The 21797-nt window shown below is 33.5% G+C and overlaps 1 protein-coding gene across 1 annotated transcript in view; it reads right to left on the bottom strand.

Moving 5' to 3' along the window:
* RANBP17 (RAN binding protein 17) overlaps positions 1–21797 on the bottom strand; it is a 350271-nt gene that overhangs the window by 234926 nt on the left and 93548 nt on the right. The window contains 1 exon segment of the mRNA XM_074212426.1: positions 17945–18080. Within this exon segment, the coding sequence (XP_074068527.1) occupies positions 17945–18080 (136 nt within the window).

Here is a 21797-nt window from a genome sequence, read left to right on the forward strand (position 1 = left end):
TTCTTTGAAACTCTACCATCCTTTAATCCTTGTCACATTCAAAACACATTAAGCCCAAAAGCCACCTATATTCTACCTCTGACAGGTTTTAACCCCCCCAATTTACAATTTACATTTAATCTTATAAATATATAAGATTATTTCTCAATCAGTTAGGTAGCACAGTAGACAGAGTGCAGGTATACCTCAAGTTTAAACATTCACTCAGAATCTTTCCAATTTGGTGACCCTGGAAAAGTGACATGACATTTCTCAGCTTTGGTTTCCTCATCTGTAAAAAATGGTATACTACCTCATAGAAGTATTATGAAGATCAAATGTGATAATATTTGTAAATTTTAAAGCAAGATTGAAATGCTAGTGATGATTTTGACAATGATGATTTTATCTAACTTTTATTCCCATTTTACAGTAAAGTAACTTGAAACCCAGAGAGGTAAGGTGATAATGGACCTGGACTACTAATCCAACACAATGTATTTTTCACAGTAGCATGTTGCTTATTTAATTCTTCTTTCCTGGCAAAACTAGCACCTTTTCTAATATTTCTATCAACCACTGTATTTCCTAGTCATAAAGCCAAAAACCTAGAATTCATCTTGACTACCCCCTCTATTTCATCTCCCAGTTCCAATCAGCTATCAGGTTACAACAATTCTTTTTTCTCCAAATATTTTATTATTTTCAATTACATATAAAATATTTATTCATTTTTAAAAGTTTAGAGTTCCAAATTCTCTCCCTCCATCTCTCTCCTCCCTACTCATTAAGAGAGCAATCAATTGGATATAGATTATACATGCAGAGTCATGCAAAACGATTTCTGTATTAGTCATGTAAAAAAAATACAGACTTCCCCCAAAAAAAGAAAGTTGTAAAAATGTTTGTTTTGGGTGGCTAGGTGGCCCAGTGGATAGAGCACTGGCCCTGGAGTCAGGAGGACCTGAGTTCAAATCCAGCCATGAGGCCAGACACTTAATAATTACCTAGCTGTGTGACCTTGGGCAAGCCACCATTGCCTTGCAAAAACAAAACAAAGGTTTGTTTTTATCTGCATTAAGATTTCATCAGTTCTTTCTTTGAAGGTAAATAGCATTTTTTTAAATGAGTTCTTCAGAATTGTCTTAAATCACTATATTGCTGAGAAGAGCTAAGTCATTTCCAATTGATGATAGCACAATGCTGCTATTACTGTGTACAATGTCCTTCTAGATCTGCTCATGTAAATCCAGGTTTTTCTTTCTTTCTTTTTAATTATTTTTAAGTTTTTGTTTTTTTTTTTGCAAGGCCACACAGCTAGGTGTCTGAGGCTGGATTTGAACACAGGTACTCCTGACTCCAGGGCCGGTGCTCTATCCACTGGGCCACCTAACCGTCCCTAGTCCAGGTTTTTCTGAAATTATTCTGCTTTTTTTTATAGCACAATAGAATTCTATCACAATCATTTACTACAATTTGCTTAGTCACTTCCCAACTGATGGGCATCCCCTCAATTCCAATTCTTTATCACTATAAAAGGAGCTGCTGTAAATATTTTTAAATACAGATATCTTTTCCTTTTCCTTTGATCTTTTTGGTTCAAATCTAGTGATGCTATTGCTAGGTGAAAGGGCATATATAGTTTTATAGCGTTTGGACATAGTTCTAAATTGTTCTCCAGAATGCTTCACATTCAAAACAATGGTTCAGTTCACAATTCTATCAGTGTATTAGTGTACCAATTTCCCCACATCTTCCTCCAACAATTATCATTTTCCTTTTCTGTCATGAGTCAATATGATAAGTGTGAGGTGAAACCTCAGAGTTGTTTTAATTTGCATTTCTCTTATCAATAGTGATTAAGAGCATTTCTTTTCATATGACTACAGACAGCTCTGATTTCTTCTCTGAAAACTGACTGTTCATAATCTTTGATCTTTTATCAATTGGAGAATGACATGCACTCTAATAAATTTGACTCTGTTTTCTATATATTTGAGAAACAAGGTCTTTATCAGAGAAATTTGCCGTAAAAAAATTTCCCTTCATTTTCTGCCTTCATTCTAATCTTGACTGCATTGGTTTTGTTTGTGCAAAAACTTTTCATTTAATGTAATCACCAACTCTTCTTTCTATTTTTCATATATTTCTTTCAGTATGCACAACCATTACTCTTCTTAGTTCTTGTCCTCATTGCTGGAACACTACCCTAGCTTCTCTAACTTCATATTTACCTAATTCCAAATGGGGTACTTTTGCCTTTCCCCATCCCATTCATCACACAAATACAGAGATACATACATGCACACTATTTATGTATATACATATATATATGTTCTTTATATATAAAACTATGACATCTTTAAAATATCTTCAATTATTATTTCAATTTCATATTAAAAAACTTTCAGTATCCAGATAAAGAACCATGGAGTTTGAACAAAGTTCAAGGACCGTTCCCTTTAATTTAGGAAAAAAACCTGATATCTTATTGTCTGATCTTGTTATCTCTTATACTTTATGTCTCTTCCTTAAGGATATGATTTCTTTCTCATCACACTCAATTTGGATCAATGTACAACACAGAAACAATGTAAAGACTGTCAAATTGCTTTCTGTGGGGGTGGGGGGGAGGGAAGATAGATTGGGGGAAAAATTATGAAACTCAAAATAAATAAAATCTTTAATAAAAAAAGAATTTCACCATAAAGAATAAAAGCTATTTAAAAATTAAAAAAAACTTTCAGTGGTTCTCCTTTTCCTATCCTATCAAATTTATACTTTATAAGGCCCACTATAATCTGATTTCTATACAACTGTGCAACCTAATTTAACCACAATTCTCTAATATACACATTTTGACTTCCTGAAGCTGGCAGCATGGTAACACAGATATGCCATAGGAATTAGAATCAGGCAGATCCAGATTCAAATCCCATCTTATATAGATAGATAGATAGATAGATATTGGTTATATGACCTGGCAAAATCACTTAACTTCATATGTCTCAGCTTTCATATCTATAAAATGTGGCAGTTAGATCTGATGGTCTAAGAGTTCTTGCAGAGGTAGAGCTAAGATGGCAGGGTGGAGGCAGGAATTCCCAGAACCTCTTTCCCAAAAAAACTCCAAATGCCAAAAAATTAGGACTCTAGTCAAATTCTAGAGGGGGCAGAAGTCCAGTCCAAGACAATTTGGTAGATACAGAGAAAAGGGTCTATTCCACTGGGACTGGGACTGGAAAGAGCTACAGTGTAGCCTGGGCCATACCTGTGGGGTGCAGGAGCAAACCAGCTTCAGCCCTCCCAGAACAGCTTCCAGGGCACCTGGGTCCATGGCAGCAGGAATGGTTTCCTGACCTCTTGGTCCAGGGATTGCTGGGGACAACTTGGGGGGGTCGGCAGGTGAACTCTGCCATATCAGAGTGAGCATGGAACCCAGGTCAGTGCAGGCCTCAGGGCAGTCCTGGGGAACCTGAAGAGTCATCCAGCAGCTGCTTCCAGAGAGCTCAACCATGGATGATGAGGGGTTGAGGAGAGACTGTGGAGGCCTCTCTGCTTTCCCTGGGGTAGAACTCTGCTGCTTTGCACATGCTCAGATTCAGATCATAGTCTGGAGCCTCATACTGCCATAGCAGAGCACAGACCCTCCTCACAGTTCCACGGCAGAGGGCTGTGCCTGTGCAAATAAGCAAACAATAGGAAAAAAAAAAAGAATCTGACCACAGAATTATTACTTTGATCCCATGGAGGATCAAAATACATACTCAGAAGATGACATAGTCAAAGCTGTATACAAAGCCTCCAAGAAAAATAGGACTTGTTATTAGGTTATGGAAGAGTTCAAAAAAGACTTTGAAAAGCAAGTAAGGGAGGTAGAGGAAAAATTGGGAAGGAAAATGAGAGTGATGTAGGAATATCATGAAAACCAAGTCAGCAGCTGGGTGAAGGAGATACAAAAAACACTGAAGAAAAAATAACATGTTAAATACCAGTTTAGGTCAAATGGGAAAAAAAAAAACAGTCTAAAAGGTTAATGAGGAGAAGAATGCTTTAAAAAGCATAATTTGCCAGATGGAAAAAGAGATAAAAAAGCCCTCTGAAGAAAAAACTCCTTCAAACGTAGAAGGGAGCTAAGGGAAGCTAATGACTTTTTAAGAAATTAAGAAATACTAAAACTAACAGAAAAGAATGAAAAACTAGAGAAAATGTGGCATATCTCATTGGAAAAACAATTGACCTGGAAAACAGATCCAAAATTATTGGAAAGTCATGAACAGGAAAAGTCATGACCAGGAAAAGAGCCTAGACTTCATTTTTCAGGAAATAATCCAGCAAAACTGTCCCAATATACTGGAAGTAGAGAGTAAAATAGAAATTAAGGGGATCTATCACTCACCTCCTGAAAGAGATTCCAAAATAAAAACTCCCAGGAACAATATAACCAAATTCCAGAACTACCAAGTCAAAGAGAAAATACTACAAACAGCCAGAAAGAAATAATTCTGGAATATAAGAATTCTTTCACAAGGCAATTAGTATACATCAGTACTATTTTGAAAAATATCATGATCCCATATTTCTAAAATATAAAGTTCAAATAGATGTGTAAATAAATGCTGAACACTTTTAAAATGTCAAGTTATTTTTTTAAATTTAAAATAAATACTATCTTTTTATATTGTCATATATCACTGAGGTTACACCCACTTCTCATTATGATGCTTTCTTAACAAACTCTAGCTGCTAAACTGAAATGAGAGGCATTTCATGCAATCTGAAAAATATTCAGTTCAATTAAAAATAATTGATGCATGGTGAAATAATTCTTCCCAAAGCTGCTGTAAAATCTTCAAAAAAATAAAGCTACTTAATAATTTTCATCTCCTACAGGCTAGAGAGAAGCATTATTGCATATTAAAAATTGGAGTGCAGTTTTCCCAGAGGTAAAAGAAAGTTATTAAAACAACCTATTTATTGTTGATATAACTATCCATTTGTGCCACACAAAAAGTAACAAATTTCAGTACATTAAAAGAAAAGCTAATTAAGGCATAATTAGTATTTTCTATATTTTGATAATTAGGGGTTAGTTGGCTATTCCTTTTCAAATTTCTATTTGATGCACCCCGACAATACCTTTAATGAGCAACTAACACTATTGAATCCCTGAAGGCTGAGGAGTTTAGTGACCACTACTACATTATGTCCATTTATCACTGCCTCTTTACCTATAAATTAATCTAGCCCTGTAGCTATGTTGATCTACTTTATATCAATTTCTTCATCCATATCAGCTGAATATGTATGGCATTAACCTCATTTACTAGTTGAGAAAAGCTGAATTAAAATGAGATCTAATTTCTAGCGCACAGCACAATTTCAAAACTGCCTGCTAATTTCCACCACCTGTCAGTGTAAAGAGCCTTTACTTTCTTGTAATTAAATAAAACAGTATATTTTTTAGCAGCTCTGAAAAATGCTCATCATTCAAAAATGTTAAGCTATCATTAATCATTAGGACACTAAAGAAGCCTTCTTCTATATTCTCATTTATCCTCCATTTTGGCTAAAATCTTGTAGTTCCAATGAAAAGTAATCAAAAATGTGAGTCCATACAGTCAAGCAATAATCCAAATTAATTGTCAATGTAAACTGATATGGTAGGACAACATGTCAAACACTGACATGGTTTGAATTCACCTGGAGTTAAATGACATGGTGTTAGAAGAAGACAGCTTAATAAAATACGTTTTGTCTATAGTTCCCTTTGACAGTAAGGGCTTCTCATAAGCACATATAACAGTTATTTCAAGGGTCATATTAGGCTCTAAAATTACTCAATTTATAATGAGGGCTCATATAGATAAAAAGAATAACCACAAGGATCATGTTCTATAATGAGACAAAAAGGTCAAGTGACCAGGATCAAGTGATTAAAATGATTATCAGTATTAAAAGTAACATTATAATAAGCATGTTGAAAAATATATCCATATGTGATAAAGAATTACAATTTGTAAAATTTCCTTCCTGGATACTGCAATACCAAAGAAATTTTAAAACCTGGAGAGAAAAAAGTACCATAAAAATATCACTTCTTAAAGATATATTTTTTTAAATTAATGAAAAAATTGTTATATGATAAGGGCTGCTGGATTCACGGAATCTGTCTCTAAATTTTAATTTGCAATGAGATATATGCCATCTTATGGTTAGTGAGGTTATCTTATCAAAAATTCACAAGTTATCACATTCATTAATATTTGGGGTACAGAATTTATTCATAAAAAATGTAGTTTCCATGGTACTGTATCACAATGGAATCTGAAAACACATTTTGGGGTTTTTTTTGGGGGGGTGTGGTTAAGTGGCTTGCCCAAGGCTCACATTTTTGATTACTCCTTGTGGGAACTACAAGATTTTGGGGTTCAGTGGCTAGGTAATTATTAAGTGTCTAAGGCTGGATTTGAACTCAGGTACTCCTGACTCCAGGGTCAGTGCTCCATCTACTATGCCACTTAGCTGCCCCCATTAGATTTGTTTTAACCATAGTGTTACAGCTAAACTACTTCACTTAACAGATGAGAAAAATAAGTCCTATAGAACTTATTTCATTCATTTCAGTTGTGACTCTTTTTTGACACTGTTTGGGATTTTCTTGTCAAAAATACTTGAATGGTTTGCCATTTCCTTTTCCATTTAATTTTACAGATGAAACTGAGGAAATACAGGTGACTTGCCCAGTGTCAAATAATTGGTTAGAGAAATTCCAACTCAGTGTCTTGCCCAGAGTCACCAAGCTAGTATTGAATTTAAGTCTTCCTGACTCCAGGCCTGGCATTATACCAGGCACTATACCAACTAGTACATAATGTAGGTGAAGATCACAAAATGAATAGGTGGAAGAACAATGACTAGAACTAGCCCTACAAATTCCTACCTACTTCAGTATACTTTCTACTACACTGTATTAACCTTTATGAAATGTACATGTAAACAAACTCCTTTCATTCATTCATTCATTCAACAAACCTTTATTAAGTATTTACTGTATTCAAAATGCTATTTGTAACAGGTACTAGGAGAGATGGATACATAGTTTAGTTAAGAGTTAGTCTTTGGAGGCAGCTAGATAGATGGTGCAGTGGATATAGAGTACCAGCTCTGGAGTCAAGAGGACCTGAGTACAAATCCAGCCTCAGATACTAGCTGGGTGACCCTGGGCAAGTCATGTAACCCCAATTGCCTCGAAAAAAAGTTAATATTAGCCTTCACTTGGGGGGAAAAGACACAGTTAAAATAATTTAAGTCATACTGAAAAGGTGTTCAGTAGTTTCTGACATGAGGAAAAAAGGACAGCACTATCCAGAGAATCAAGGAAGATTTTTGTGGCAAAGGTGGCATTTGAGTTAGACTTTCTCTAACCAATTATTTGATGCTGGGCAAGAAATAGAATCTCCCAAAAAGAAGTAGTAAGAATTCTTCTTGTGTTATTCTTTTCATGCAAAGATATTAAAACAATAATCAAAGTAAACAAAATAATTTTAACTATGTTAATATTTGGAATAGTTGTAAATACTCTGAATGAATCTTGGCAGAGTTAGTTGAAAAAAGCATTCAAGTTTTGCACATCTTTTTCATTGTAATGTCAAAACCAGGACAAAGCTTATTAATAGAAGAAATGGTTCTTAATGCCACCATGTAGACTTTTTTCAAACAGCTCTTATGTTTTTAGATACTGTTTAACTTAGTCTCAACTTGTCTATTTTGGATAATTTTTACCTTCCTTTGTATAATGAAAAATGAGTCACTGAGCTGATACAATGGATGTTTCTACAAACATGCACATATTTATCACTAACCATTACCAAGAAGATGGGAAATGTTTTTTCAAAAACGATGAAAAGTATTAGGCAGAAAGTTGATAGCACCCCAAGGACTCTCTTTTTGATTCAAAAAAGGATTAGAATGTCTTCCTTCACATGACCTTGAGAAGTTAAAGAGCAAAATTCTGAAAGACTTGCCATTAGAAGGGCTTCATAAATTTTTAACTCATCAAGAAATAAAAAGATTAAGTTCCTTAAAGAAGTTAAATAAAGACATAAGAATTATAGTTAGATTATCAGTCTCATAAGAAAAACTATATGCTATGGGGAGCAAATATAACAAAAATTGTCAGGAGCTATAAATGTCATTAACAAGTTAAACTACCTTAACTTCATAGCACTCTCTTCCTACCACTGTTGAAAGCTCTTTACAAGTGATTTCCTGATTCATATAATATGTATACAAGCCTCAGAACCTCCATTCATGCTATCTCCACACCTGAAAGATTCTCCTCATTTTCTATCTACTCTTTCTTCCAATTATATTTTAATGTCTACTTAAATCCTTTCTTAAGCATTTCTTATTGGCAGTAAAAAATGATCTCTCATTCTCATAATTCCTTTTGTACCTATTAGCTATCATGAACAATTACCACCTTATGTATTATCTGGTAAACTTCTTAGAAAAGCTCTGCTTTATGACTGAAAAAAATCAACAATATAAAGAAAACGCAATGGTCTATTACAGCTGTAAATAAAGGCCTATAGTTGTCACTTAAAGTATAGCTTCTCCCTATCTCATTCTCCTCTTTCCACATACCTATAAGAAAAAAATCCCCCTTTCTACTCCTTTATTGTTTTTCCTTCATCAGAATGTGAGCTTTTTAAGGGCAGGTATTTTTTCTCTTAAAAAAATTGTAAGGGGCGGCTAGGTGGCGTAGTGGATAAAGTACCGGCCTTGGAGTCAGGAGTACCTGGGTTCAAAAACGGTCTCAGACACTTAATAATTACCTAGCTGTGTGGCCTTGGGCAAGCCACTTAACCCCATTTGCCTTGCAAAAAAACTAAAAAAAAAATTGTATCCTCATGTAGGTCCAGGATGAAGGAAAAGGTCTAAAGAAAAAGATCAATGAGGTAAAGGAGAGTTCCTCAACTTGATTTGATCCCCAGAGTGGGGGAGACCTAGAACTCAACTCCTGAGACCTCAGCAACCAAAATGAATAACAACAAAAAAGAATTTTTTAATACCTAGGCACAAACCTGGAAAAGGAAAATAATTCAAAAACATCTATAATTTAAACTTCAAAGAAAAGAAATCTCTTCCCCAAGAGTAATTAGAATTTTCAAAGAAATGATGCAAGAGTTTTAAAAAGAAGAGAACCAAAACGATGATCTTTAACAGATCTTTAAGAGCTCCCAAAAAAGATGTACAAAACTTTAAATTAGCAACAAACTCCTTAAAAGTCAGAATGGACTAAAATGAAATCAATGACTCAAGGAGACAACAAGGATTCTTAAACTACAATCAAAAGAATAAGAAAATAGTGGAAAATGTAACCTATATTATAAACAACTGAACTGGATAATGCATCAAGGAGAAATAACTTAAGAATCAAAAGACTACCAAAAATCTAAGACAAAAAATGTGCACTGTAGTTCAAGAAATCAGTAAAGAAAATTAAAATTACTTAGAACAAAAAGATTATAAATATCATCTTCTGAAATTCCCAAAATGTCATTGCCAGAATCCAGAATTTTCAGTCACAACAAAATATAAAACAAATGCCCTAGAAAGAATTCAGCTATTAAGGAATCACAATAAGAACTGCAAAACATATCAGCTATCACATAAAGGAGAAGAGAACATGGAATGAGCTATTCCAAAAGGCAAAAGACCAAGGTCTACAACTAAGTATGATTTTACCCAGAAAAAATGAGTATCATTCTACAAGGAAAAAGAAATTAACTTTTTAGTAAAATAGAGGATTTTAAATATTCCCCCCCCTTTTTTTAGGTTTTTGCAAGGCAAATAGGGTTAAGTGGCTTGCCCAAGGCCACACAGCTAGGTAATTATTAAGTGTCTGAGGCCAGATTTGAACTCAGGTCCTCCTGACTCCAGGGTCGGTGCTCTATGCACTATGCCACCTAGTCACCCCCTTAAATATCCCTTATTAAAAAAAAGCAGAGCTAAAAAGGAACATTGAAAAAACAATATCCAAGTCAAGAAGAAAAATAAGAAGGTAAACTGCAAGTGAATAGTCAGAAAGTGTTTAATAAGGATAAAACATTACTTTATACTCTAATGGAGAATATAGACTTTAAGAGGATTTTTAAATTTTTTTATTTTTAGGGTTTTTTTTGCAAGGCAATGGGGTTAAGTGGCTTGCCTAAGGCCACACAGCTAGGTAATTATTAAGTGTCTGAGGCTGGATTTGAACTCAGGTACTCCTGACTCCAGGGCCAGTGCTCTATCCATTGGGCCACCTAGCTGCCCCAAGAGGATTTTTTTTAAGAATTTTAATATCAATAAAAGTCAAGCAATTCCAAAAATTCCCTCAAGAATAAAAAGTCAATTCTGCTATAATGCATTTTCAAAAACACAAATTTGTTTCATTGCAATGGATAGAGTAGAAAACATTTTGAGCATAACTCAATTTTGAGTTTGCTTCTGTATCATTTCTTCTCTAAGAAACAATTGAGAATGCAGAAAGAAAACAGCACCACTTCACAATAACTTCCAACTTTTCTGATGGCCTCTTCCACAAACAAAGATCTGATCTCTGTCAAGTGCCATATTTATTGTAGATCTTCTGGTGCAATAGGAACTGTGTGTAGAGTAGTCCAACTCTCTCCTCTTTCATCAAAGTAAGGAGCTGTGGCCTGCCCAACTGGTTTGTATAGCCTGGGGTAGAGGTTGAACAGGCTAAGGACATGACCATTATTGATTGTAGTATTTATGTATTTCTTAACCATTTAACATATTAACTAGTTACTGTTAACAGGTAACTACCATTTTTTTATTAGGTTCTTTTTTTTTAAATGTTACTGAAAAAGTTTTTGAGCGTTATGCCCTGATACAATTTTCCTCAAAACCTCTATGGTTTTATTGTACATTTTTGCATAGTTGTTTTGTTATACTATAGCAAAACTACCAGAACAGATCTAGGTAGTTCAGGTGAGCCTCAGTTTATTATTTTTATTTTTATTGAATTTTATAATTTTTTCCCCTAATCTTGCTTCCTTCTTCCCTACCCCACACAGAAGGCAATGTGATAGTCTTTACACTGTTTTCATGTTGTACACTGACCCAAATTGAATGTGTTGAGAGAAAAACCACATTCTAAAGGAAAAAATAAAATAAATAGCAAAATTACATAATAAGATAACTTTTTAAAAATTAAAGGTAATAATCTTTAGTCTTTGTTTAAATTCTACAATTCTTTCTTTAGATATAGATGGTATTCTCCATCACAGATACCCTAAAATTGTCACTGATTGTTGCACTGATGAAATGAGCAAGTCCATTAAGATTGATCATCAGCCCCATGTTGCTGTTATGATGTACAATATTCTGGTTCTGCTCATCTTGCTCAGCATCAGTTCATATAAGTCCTTCCAGGCTCCTCTGAATTCCCATCCCTCCTGGTTTCTCATAGAACAATAGTGTTCCATCACATACATATACTACAATTTGTTCAGCCATTCCCCAATTGATGAACATTCACTCAATTTCCAATTCATTGCCACCACAAACAGGGCCGCTATGAATATTTTTGTATAAGTGATGTTTTTACCTTTTTTCATGATCTCTCCAGGGTGTAGACCCAGTAGTGGTATTGCTGGATCAAAGGGTATGCACATTTTTATTGCTCTTTGGGCATAATTCCAAATAGCTCTCCAGAAAGGTTGGATGAATTCACAGTTCCACCAATAACATTTTGTCCCAGATTTCCCAATTCCCTTCCAACATTGATCACTGTCCTTTCTGGTCATATTGGCCAGTCTGAGAGGTGTGAGGTAGTACCTCAGAGATTGAGCCTCATTTTATATAATAAATGGGTTTAAATGACCATTTCTATGGACATGACTTTATATCAGGTACTTCTCTATCTCCTGAGAGCCAGTTCCCCACCATCAACTCCCAATAGACATTTTTACTGTCCCATAGACAAAACAATATGTTCAAAAAAGAACTCATTTCTCCCAGGTCTATTTCTCTTATGAAAACTTATTTCTATCAAGAGCATTGCCATCCTTCAGTCATGCAAGTTCACAACTTTGGAATTGTCTTTCTCATTTCATTTTCTCTCATTCTACATATCCAATCAGTTGTCAAGTTTTGATTCAATCTCCACAAAATCTCTCATGTTAATCACCTCTCCATTAACACAGTCCATTGTCTCAGCTCTATCATCTCCTGCTATAGTGGCCTTATATATGATTTCTGCCTCAGATCTCTTTCTTCTCTAACCCATCCTTCACATAGCTCTTAAACTGATAGTTCTAAAACACAAGACTGACCATGTCATTCTCCTGCTCAGTAAACTCCAGTGCCTGGCAGGCAGCAGGAACTTGATAAATGCTTTAATTGAATGATTCTTGAGAAGTTGTAAGTCAAACTTTTCTGTTTAATATATTTCCCCACAATTTCCATTATAATTTCAACCTGATTTTTCTTAATTCCAAATTGATTACTAATTAGCAATGATCACTTTAGTTTCAATTTCACTTGGGTATTCTGTTTATAAAAATAAACATTTTAAATGAAGATAATCACCTCCAATTTGTTTGCAAATTAAGGTTTTCCTAAGTGTGACACTTCTAAATTTTGTTTGGTTTTCTTAAGGTTAAAAATATATGTTACATGAAATTATAAAAATGATATGACATGATTTAAATAATATAACATAAAGGAAAATACATCCTAACATTTTGCTGATCATAAACTGATAAGCATAGATCATGCTAGTCTGAAAAATGATTTTCTAGTCCTTAAATAAACAATCTAAAAACCAACTCTGGCAATAACATAAACCAAAAACAAGATAGAAAAAAGACTTGATATTTAAATATTATTCTATCCTTTATAAATTATTTGTACAGAGAATGCTATGTGTTACCAGTCTGTCACAAAACTGCCCAGTTAAAAGCTTCTGAAGTCTTTCCTAGCAGGGTTCAGAAACGTGGAAGAATTTGGAAAGCATCACATATTGAATTTACAACAAAGATAAACTGAATTATCCAGTTCTTTCTCCTATATAAGGTATTTTCTTTCCAACTAGAAAATTTTAAATATTTTAGGGAAAAAGAAAATGCTACAAATTTAACTCAAAACTGAAAGAAGAAATTTTTGTATGCATGAAATAGCTATACTATATTTTCTGAAAAGGAATTCCCACGCCAACATGCATTTCACCAATATAAACGTTAACATTTCCAAATATTTGGAAATCAAAGCATAAATACATTCTTCTAGCAATGGTTAGAGATTGCATCATTGGAATGGTAGAGTACAAGAACTATTTCATGGGAGAAACATCTAGATATTTTCCCCCCCTAAATTTACAGGCAACTGTTAGCAATATACTGAACTGAAGAGCTTTACAACTGTAGGGAGAGAATGCCATCTGCTGCTTTATATGTGTACTCAACAGTAGGAAAGAAGCTGGAGAATAGACAGGTACAGTAATTACTATACCATGAAATGAAATTTAGATATTTAATAGGCAGCTACAGAAAGAAGGAATAAAACTTTCAAATGAAATAAATACTGCTATTTGGGGACATGAGCACATTTTTAATATAAACTTGTGAAATTCCAGGATATATTTTATTTGTATGTTATTCCTGAATATATTCATATATGATTTCTGCCTCAGATTTCTGCCTTATCATTTACATAAAAAAATCTTTAAAAAGGGCTGGTCTTTAAAAAGAGATACTGTTTATTTGATCCTTTACTTGGGTACTCATTGACTCATTTTCATTTCTCAATTACAAGCTAATACTAGCAGTCTCCCATACTGCCAATCCAGTATGAGGCTTAGAACTTTGAGAAAAACTGCAGGCTTAGAAGTAGAGCAAGAAGGGGCAGCTAGGTGGCGCAGCGGATAAAGCACCAGCCCTGGAGTCAGGAGTACCTGGGTTCAAATCTGTTCTCAGACACTTAATAATTGCCTAGCTGTGTGGCCTTGGGCAAGCCACTTAATCCCATTTGCCTTGCAAAAACCTAATAAAAAAAAAAAAGAAGTAGAGCAAGATAAGAAGATATGAAAAGTGGAGAGTTTACTAGCCAAAGGCAAACATTCATTGTACTAAATGACTTCTTTTACCAAAATATCTACCTTTATAGTGAGTAAATTTGTCACTTCACTGTTATATTGACTGAAATTACATCAAGTCAATATTCATCTTGGTTAGAAGTCAGTCTCTTTTAATATTGAAAATTTCTATGGTAATATAAAAGAATGGTCAGTCATTCATAGGTGAGCATAATTTAATTTAATCATATTGGAAAGCTTTCTTTCTGGCCAGTTTATATGCCAGTACTCCTATTCCTTGTGATATTTGCACAAACATTTAAAAAACAATATAAATTGCAAGTTGCACAGTTTTCTGCTTCTCTATTAAATATCTACTTGCCAAAAATATAGTACTAACATCTGTTTTTGGTCCAGACCAATTATTCATTAATATAGGGAATTCTGGTGAGAAAACTTCTTTCATCAATAGCTGATTTGTAACTTATAATTTGATTAGTTTCCTGGGGCACTAAGAAATTAAGTCTCTTGCTCAAAGTCATACACACACACACTACAAATACATACATAAATATTTTTGTATGTATGTATGTATACACACACATATACATACATATATACATACATACATATTATATATGTATATATCAGAGGTAGAACTTGAACTCCAGGTCTTCCTCATTCTAAAGCTATTTATTCCCTTTGCAAAGCTTTCTGTATTTTTAAAATGAACATATTTAATCTCTAATTTTACTCTGAAAGAGCAATATTATGAGAACCAAAAACAACAAAGTCAGAGAATCAGAGTAGCTATTTGTCATTCATATTCTCTGTGATTAATTAATATATCACTTAAGTGACTATCCCCTTTTCTCAGAGAGCTAGATCCTTTGTTTACCTTGTCAAAATATGTATGAAACCCTTATTCAATTCCTTGTTCTCCCTACAAAAAAGATATCAGATGCTTCATATTAGAATGGAGATGAATTCTTGAAGGTGATATTGGCAGGAATTATCCTAACCAATTGAAAGAAAAATAAGCCTAGCTAAATTTGGAGAGGCCTATGAATAGGCAATTGAGTGCAAGAAAAGTGTTTTTGTTTTTGTCTTCTGTCAATAAAAGTCATAACCAATAATGATGAAAACAGAGATCTTTTCAGGTTTTTAAAATAATTTGTTCTGTCAGTCAAGAGGTCAGGCTTTGCTTATTAAAGGCTTCTTCTTATGACTTGCATCCAAATTATAAAGCCCATGCTTGATCCCAATCCATTCCCTCCCAACTTCTCCAGTAGTAGCCTGAATCATACATCCCTTCTCTCTCAATTTTTCAACCTCTCCCTATCCAGATTCTTTGCCTACTTCCTTCAAACATGCCCAGTTTTCCCCAGTCTTAAAAAAATAATTAGACCATATTATCCTCTCAAGTTAACATTCTGGAGCTCTCCTCTTTATCAGCTAAACTTCTTGAAAAAAGGAAATCTATATACAGTGTCTTTCTTACTCACTATACTTTGGTTTCCAACTGCATTAGTCTACAAAAATTGTCCCTCTGAAGGTATCAATAGTTTTAGTTTCCAAGTCTTCTCTTTCCTCAGTCTTAAATCTTCTGAAATATCTGGCACTACTGGCTACCCACTCCTCCTGAATATTCTCTCCTCTCTAGTTTTCTATGACCTATATTCTCCTGACTCACTTTTTTGCTGGCTCATCATATACTCCCTAATGTGGGTTTACTTCAAGGTTCTATATTAGGCCCTCCTTTATACTTTCTCTCTTGGTAACCTTATCAGCTTCCATGGGTTTAAAATGAGTCTTGTGCATATGATTCATGATGATGATGACGATTCATAAATCTTTATATCCAGCCACAGTTTCTCCTCTGAGATATCTCACTCCCTATATCACACCAACTGCCAGTTCCTGATGAGTGTTCCTTCACAATATCTCTCCTGACACTGTTTTCACCCAGGCTGTCATGATCTCCTACCAGAACTATTGTGTTAGCTTTATGGTTTGTACCACTATGCCTTCCTGTTCAGGTTAAAGCTCTTTTTGCCTTGATCTTCAGACAAATTCAAGTTCTCCAGGTCACTAAGTAAAGACATCTCATCACAAAGTCCATAAGTACTCCATTAGCTAAATTTCCTTAGACTGGGTCTACTATAATCTGAATTCACCTATTACAAAAAGCAATAAAACAAGTATCTAGTAAACCATGAGAAAAAGAATCAAATGCAAAATTCAGGTATTTTATGATTCCCCTAACACACAAAAACCTTCATCAAAGAGAAATAAATTTGTTTGATCCGATTACTTTTTTCTCACATAGGCATACTAGTTCCAAAGACAAGAAGTGAACTCCTTCAGGGCAGCAATTATTTTCATCTTTATCTCTGGTATCCCTAACACTTAGCATAGTGCCTAGCACCAACACTTTTGTGTTATAGACATAAAGGATTTTCTATTAGATTCCTTTAAATATCTTTTCCAGAGCATTTACATTAACTTCTCTGGAAATGTTGTTAACCCAAATAGCACCAGATTTAGAGACAGAAAATTTAGATGTGTGTTTTACATCCACCTAGTTCTGTGCCCCAGAATAAGCACTTCAGCTTTCTTGTCTATAAAATAGATATCAACACCCACCTTGTTGATGAGGTAATATATGTTGAATCACTTTGTAACAGGAAATGCTATACAAAATTACTCTCCTCATAAGTCAGTTTCAAGTTAATCTTTGAGGAGCATATCTTTTGTGTAAAATGAGAGGCACATGTATAGGTACATTTGTATCTTATCTTCATTTCTGTCTAATGTAATCTAATTAGTCTTAAGGACAAATAACAATACTTGCTACAAGCTCTTATGAAAAGTAATTCAAAAGATTCTAAAGGTAAAATGCAAGGGCAGAGGCCATCCCAAACTGTAGCACTTCCTTAGGGGGAGATAAGTTTGGTTGAAGTGATTCAAGCAATCATGCTTCAAGAATTCAACAGATACATTTTTCACTTAAGAGTAAAATCATTCTTGTCTAAAAATCACAGATGAACTGAAGGTAACATTAAAATTTCTTGGGAAAAGGTCTAACAGCATAATGAAAAGCTATGTCTTGAATTTTCAAGAAAGAAATTCTTTGACATTGCTAAAGTACAAAGTAAATCTTAAAAAAGATAAAAATATCCTTGGGACTGCTTATCATGGAGAGGTATTGAAAAGAGTTACTGCATCAGTAAGAAAAAAATCCCAGACACATCTTACTCAATGTCATAAGACTTACTAAATATTGGCTTAGGGCTCATATAAATGCCTCTGATACTCTTCAAGATCAATTAATCTGATCTTGCTGATGCTATTCTTACAATATCTAGACAATCTGTGTCCCTTACAGTTAAGGTGATTTAAATGCACCTTCTCAAAGATGCTGCTAACTCTTCTAGTCCCTGCTATTTATCATGCAGAAAAGCCAAGTAATGTGAGAAATAAAGTACAAACCACATAAGTGAGTAACTGTCAAAGGAACGGAACTATTAAAAGAATAAATCTTATGTTCTCACCCTTGAAATATAACACACTATAACAAAATCCATTAAAACATTCAAAATAATCTTAACTATTTAATGAATATAACTGTTAAAAATATTTAAGAATTACCCACTAATCCTCAAAGAAAATGGCAAGCCCAGGCATAAATCAAGAAAATGGACTACAGATCATCTTCAATACCTCAAGGTCTCGAATTCCAATGCATAATGCATTCTCCTAAAGAAACCAGGCAAATAACTTTTCTTATTCTGCATATCAGTCACTTTTACACATTTATATGTACCTTTTTCTTCATCTTAAGTGACAGTGGTTAAATTAATTATAACAACTTACCTTTGAAGTTCGCTGAAGTTGGTCGCCCACATATGTTTTACGAAACTGATCCAAAAACCAAAGAATTGCAAGTTCTATTTTTTCATTACTACACCGAGGAAATTGGGTGTCCAACAAAGATATAAGCTGAAAAACTCTTAACATAAAAAAATAACATATCAGCTATTTTATAGAAATTATTTATAATCTTCCTACTTTAAGTTACTTATAAGAAAAAGATTAATTAAGTACAGACCCTTGGCATATTGACAATTTGCTAAGTTGTACCTGCTAAATACCAAATTTCAAAACTGGTTGACTAGGGTCATGGTTTTTTCTATTTATAATTACTGCATATAAAGCATTTTCTGATTTTATAGTAAATGCCTAATAGATTACCTGATACAGAGTAAATACTTAATAAATACTTGTTGAATGATATAAAAATACAAAATTCAAAGTTCTAAATTTTCCAGAGGTTAGATTAACAAAGGCAACATCTTCTGTCTAGTTTTTTTTGATTGCTAAAATATATCCCAAACAATCCCTGAAGCCCCTTGCTGTAGTTCCTACATAAGCCTGAAGAGATCTTTCAAATCAAAATAATTTTTTTTCATGTTTAACAAGGTATAAAGCACAAAGAATAAAAATTGAAAGAATTGTTAGAGTAACAGATCAACTTATGCTGATGCAATAGCCTGAGAGGCAATGAAACTTTTTCCCAGGATCAACTTAGGCTCAGGAAACAATTAAAAAAGAATCAGTGGATCACTTCCTGGAGGTACTTTTATGATTCTGTTCACAGTTCACAAATAATTTTAAATAAAGTTTAAAAGTTCACTGAAAAATCTAAATAAAGACTATGGACTACATCTAAAAATTTATACCCAGAAGCAAAGACTTTCAAGAGTTAGGAGGGACCTCAATAGCCATCTAGTCTAAATCCCTCCAAAAGTCCCACTACAGCCCATTCAAGTGACCATTCAATCTTCACATGGAAATTTTCAATGAAGACCTCATCAACACTTTTCCCTTTTGGATAGCTCTAATTATTAAGAAGTTTTTCTTTATACTGATCAAAATTAGTTACATTAAAAGTTCTATCCAATGCCCCTAGTTTCAACTTCTAAGTAAAGGATTAAAAATCTAATCCCTACTTCACTAGATGGACTTTAAGTACTTTAGAATATTAGCATTTGGCTTTGAATTATCAAGGATATTTCAAAAGTTAAATAAAACTACCAAATTATCTTTATTCAGGATTTTGTTCATAAAGATATCAACATGATAAAGAAATTCTCATGTACTAGGTTGATTCATAAATTGAAATATCAAATGAGTGATCAAATTTCATTTTATTTTGAAGCACAAAATAATTATTATAACACTGGGTATCTTAAGTGCTTCATTGCTTAAATAGCATAAAAATATAGAAGCTACCTGTGAAAGCCCTCTAAATATTGGCTGAATTCTTCTAGTAAAGTCACTAAGTTCAACATAAAAATGTATAGTATATACATTTCAACTGGATAAGATTTAACTCTGACTGGAATGTCTTCATGCATTACTAACATTTAATAAGACAAAAGAAAAATGATATTACTCAATATAGAATCCAAATATCACAAAATAAACAAATATGGTAACTACAAAGCAAAAAGATGAAAAAATAAACCTAATTTAAGATTAAAGTGCCTCCTAATATTTAAGGAGATCTATAAAAAAATTGTATTTGTGATATACTTTGGTTTAAAAAACACATTTTCTTCCTCTCCTTATTCTCTGTCATTAAGTACTACTTAAGGAATCAAATATTAAACACTATTCTCCCCATCAAAGTACAATATTATTCAGTCATTTGTTTAACATACATCTTTTAAGTGACTGATGAGGAAGGAACTTATAGTATATTAGTGGGAGAGAGTATAAAATAATTATCATAAGGACTGTGATGGATTATACAATTATTTGAGATTTCTTAAATTTTTAACATTATTCTAAAAGACATGGCAGACCACATATTGCATTCAAAATGTCAATATGCTAACTAAAAAAAGACAATCATCTCTTTTATTTCTTTTTTGCAAGTATAATATACATATCAAAGATACTATGAATATTAAACTTTAGAAAAAGTAATGAAATTGATTCATGTGAAATATCCAATTTGTATCATACAGATGTAAATGACAGCAAATGGAAAAACTAAAATGGGTAGGAGAACATCTCAAATTACTCATATAGAAATTTCTTCAGGGTTCAATTTAAGCATGATAAATATACAATGGAAGAAACCTGAAATCTGCCAAATATCCTGAAAAAATTGAAATTTCTATTTAGATATTTTCAAATATCTAAGTTTGGCATTCTTGACATAGCTACAGGGGGTAAGGGCAAAGGGTAGGGGGTTGATTGGCTAATAATTCCTCCTTTCCATCTAGATACATAGTAAATTCATGGGGCTAGTTTGTGTCTGTTATATCAGTTCTATAGAAGAAAAGGACTTAGATATGATCCAAGTTTTTAAGTGTACCTATTATTTTCAGAGCATTGTATTAGGTGTTAAGGGAGACATAAAGTTCATTTCTTTAATGACCTCTGTCCTTCAGGAGTTTTCAATAAAGTAAGGAAAATAAAACATGCATATAAGAAACTATCAAGTAGGAGGAAAGAAACACCTTTGCATCAGTTATCTTTGATAAGGATCTGAATATTCAAGACATATATGGAATTTACATAAATATGTAATACTAAGATTCCCAAAAGAGAAGTGGGAAAAATTGTTCGAAGAGAACTTCAGACTAGTTCTTTAAAATTATAATAAGAGACAATGAAATGAATTAACTGTGAGGTTTCACTGAAAACCAAAAAAATGGTCAAAAGATGGAAATAGTCAATATTGCAGAGACCATGGAAGACAAATATGCTAACATATTGTTGCTAAAGCTATGAACTGGTACAAGTATTCTAGAGAGCAATTTGAAATTATGCTAAAAAATTTAAGTAGGGTCAGGAATAGTGGTGTATACTATGGTTGGTGGATTATTGCTTGAGTTTGGGACTTTTTTTTTTGAGTTTAGGAATTTTGACCAGCAATAGGGCTTAAGTTGATTTGGTGACTGCACCAAGTTTGGAGACAATATGCTGAGCCCTAAGGATTGGGATGGTTACCAAGTTGCCTAAAGTGGCTAAACTGGCCCAGGTCAAAAAAATAAAGCAAGTTAAAGCTTCTGTGCTGCTTCTGGGTAAGATAAGAAGATCACTAACACATGAACACATAGATATCACCCTCCCCTGCCACGTGCCATACCCAAAATATTAATCCTGTTTGTTCTAGAGATCTCAATGCCAGGCATATATATTTTTGTAATAATAAAAAAATGGAAACACTACTCACTTGGACTGGGGAATGACTAAATGAACTGTGCTATATGAATACAATGAGTAATACTGTGTTATATGAAATGAAAAATATAAATAATTCAAGGAAACACAGAAGAGTTAGATGAACTGATGAAAAAATGAAATTAGTGGAACCATGAAAGTAATATACATCATAATTACAACAATAGCATGAAACAATGTTGTGTAATTAAAGTGTTTAACTCTGAAGAAAACTTGAAACAATGTGCCTCCCTCTATTTCAGGGGAAAGGGAAATGTGGAATAATACAAAAACCATCAGCAAGAGTTTTACTGAACTATCTAATATTCCTATCTTTTTTTTCCTGATCTTTGTTTTAAAACATGGCTCTCTAGATGGGGACTGAGAAGTGATAAATTTGGAAATAAATGTGTGATTGAAAATAAAAGGCAGTAATAAAAAGTATATAAATAACCCTCATACTATAATTCTGCAATACTCCAATGTAATT

This window comes from Macrotis lagotis, chromosome 1, assembly GCF_037893015.1.
Source record: "Macrotis lagotis isolate mMagLag1 chromosome 1, bilby.v1.9.chrom.fasta, whole genome shotgun sequence".
Taxonomy (NCBI): Eukaryota; Metazoa; Chordata; class Mammalia; order Peramelemorphia; family Peramelidae; genus Macrotis; species Macrotis lagotis.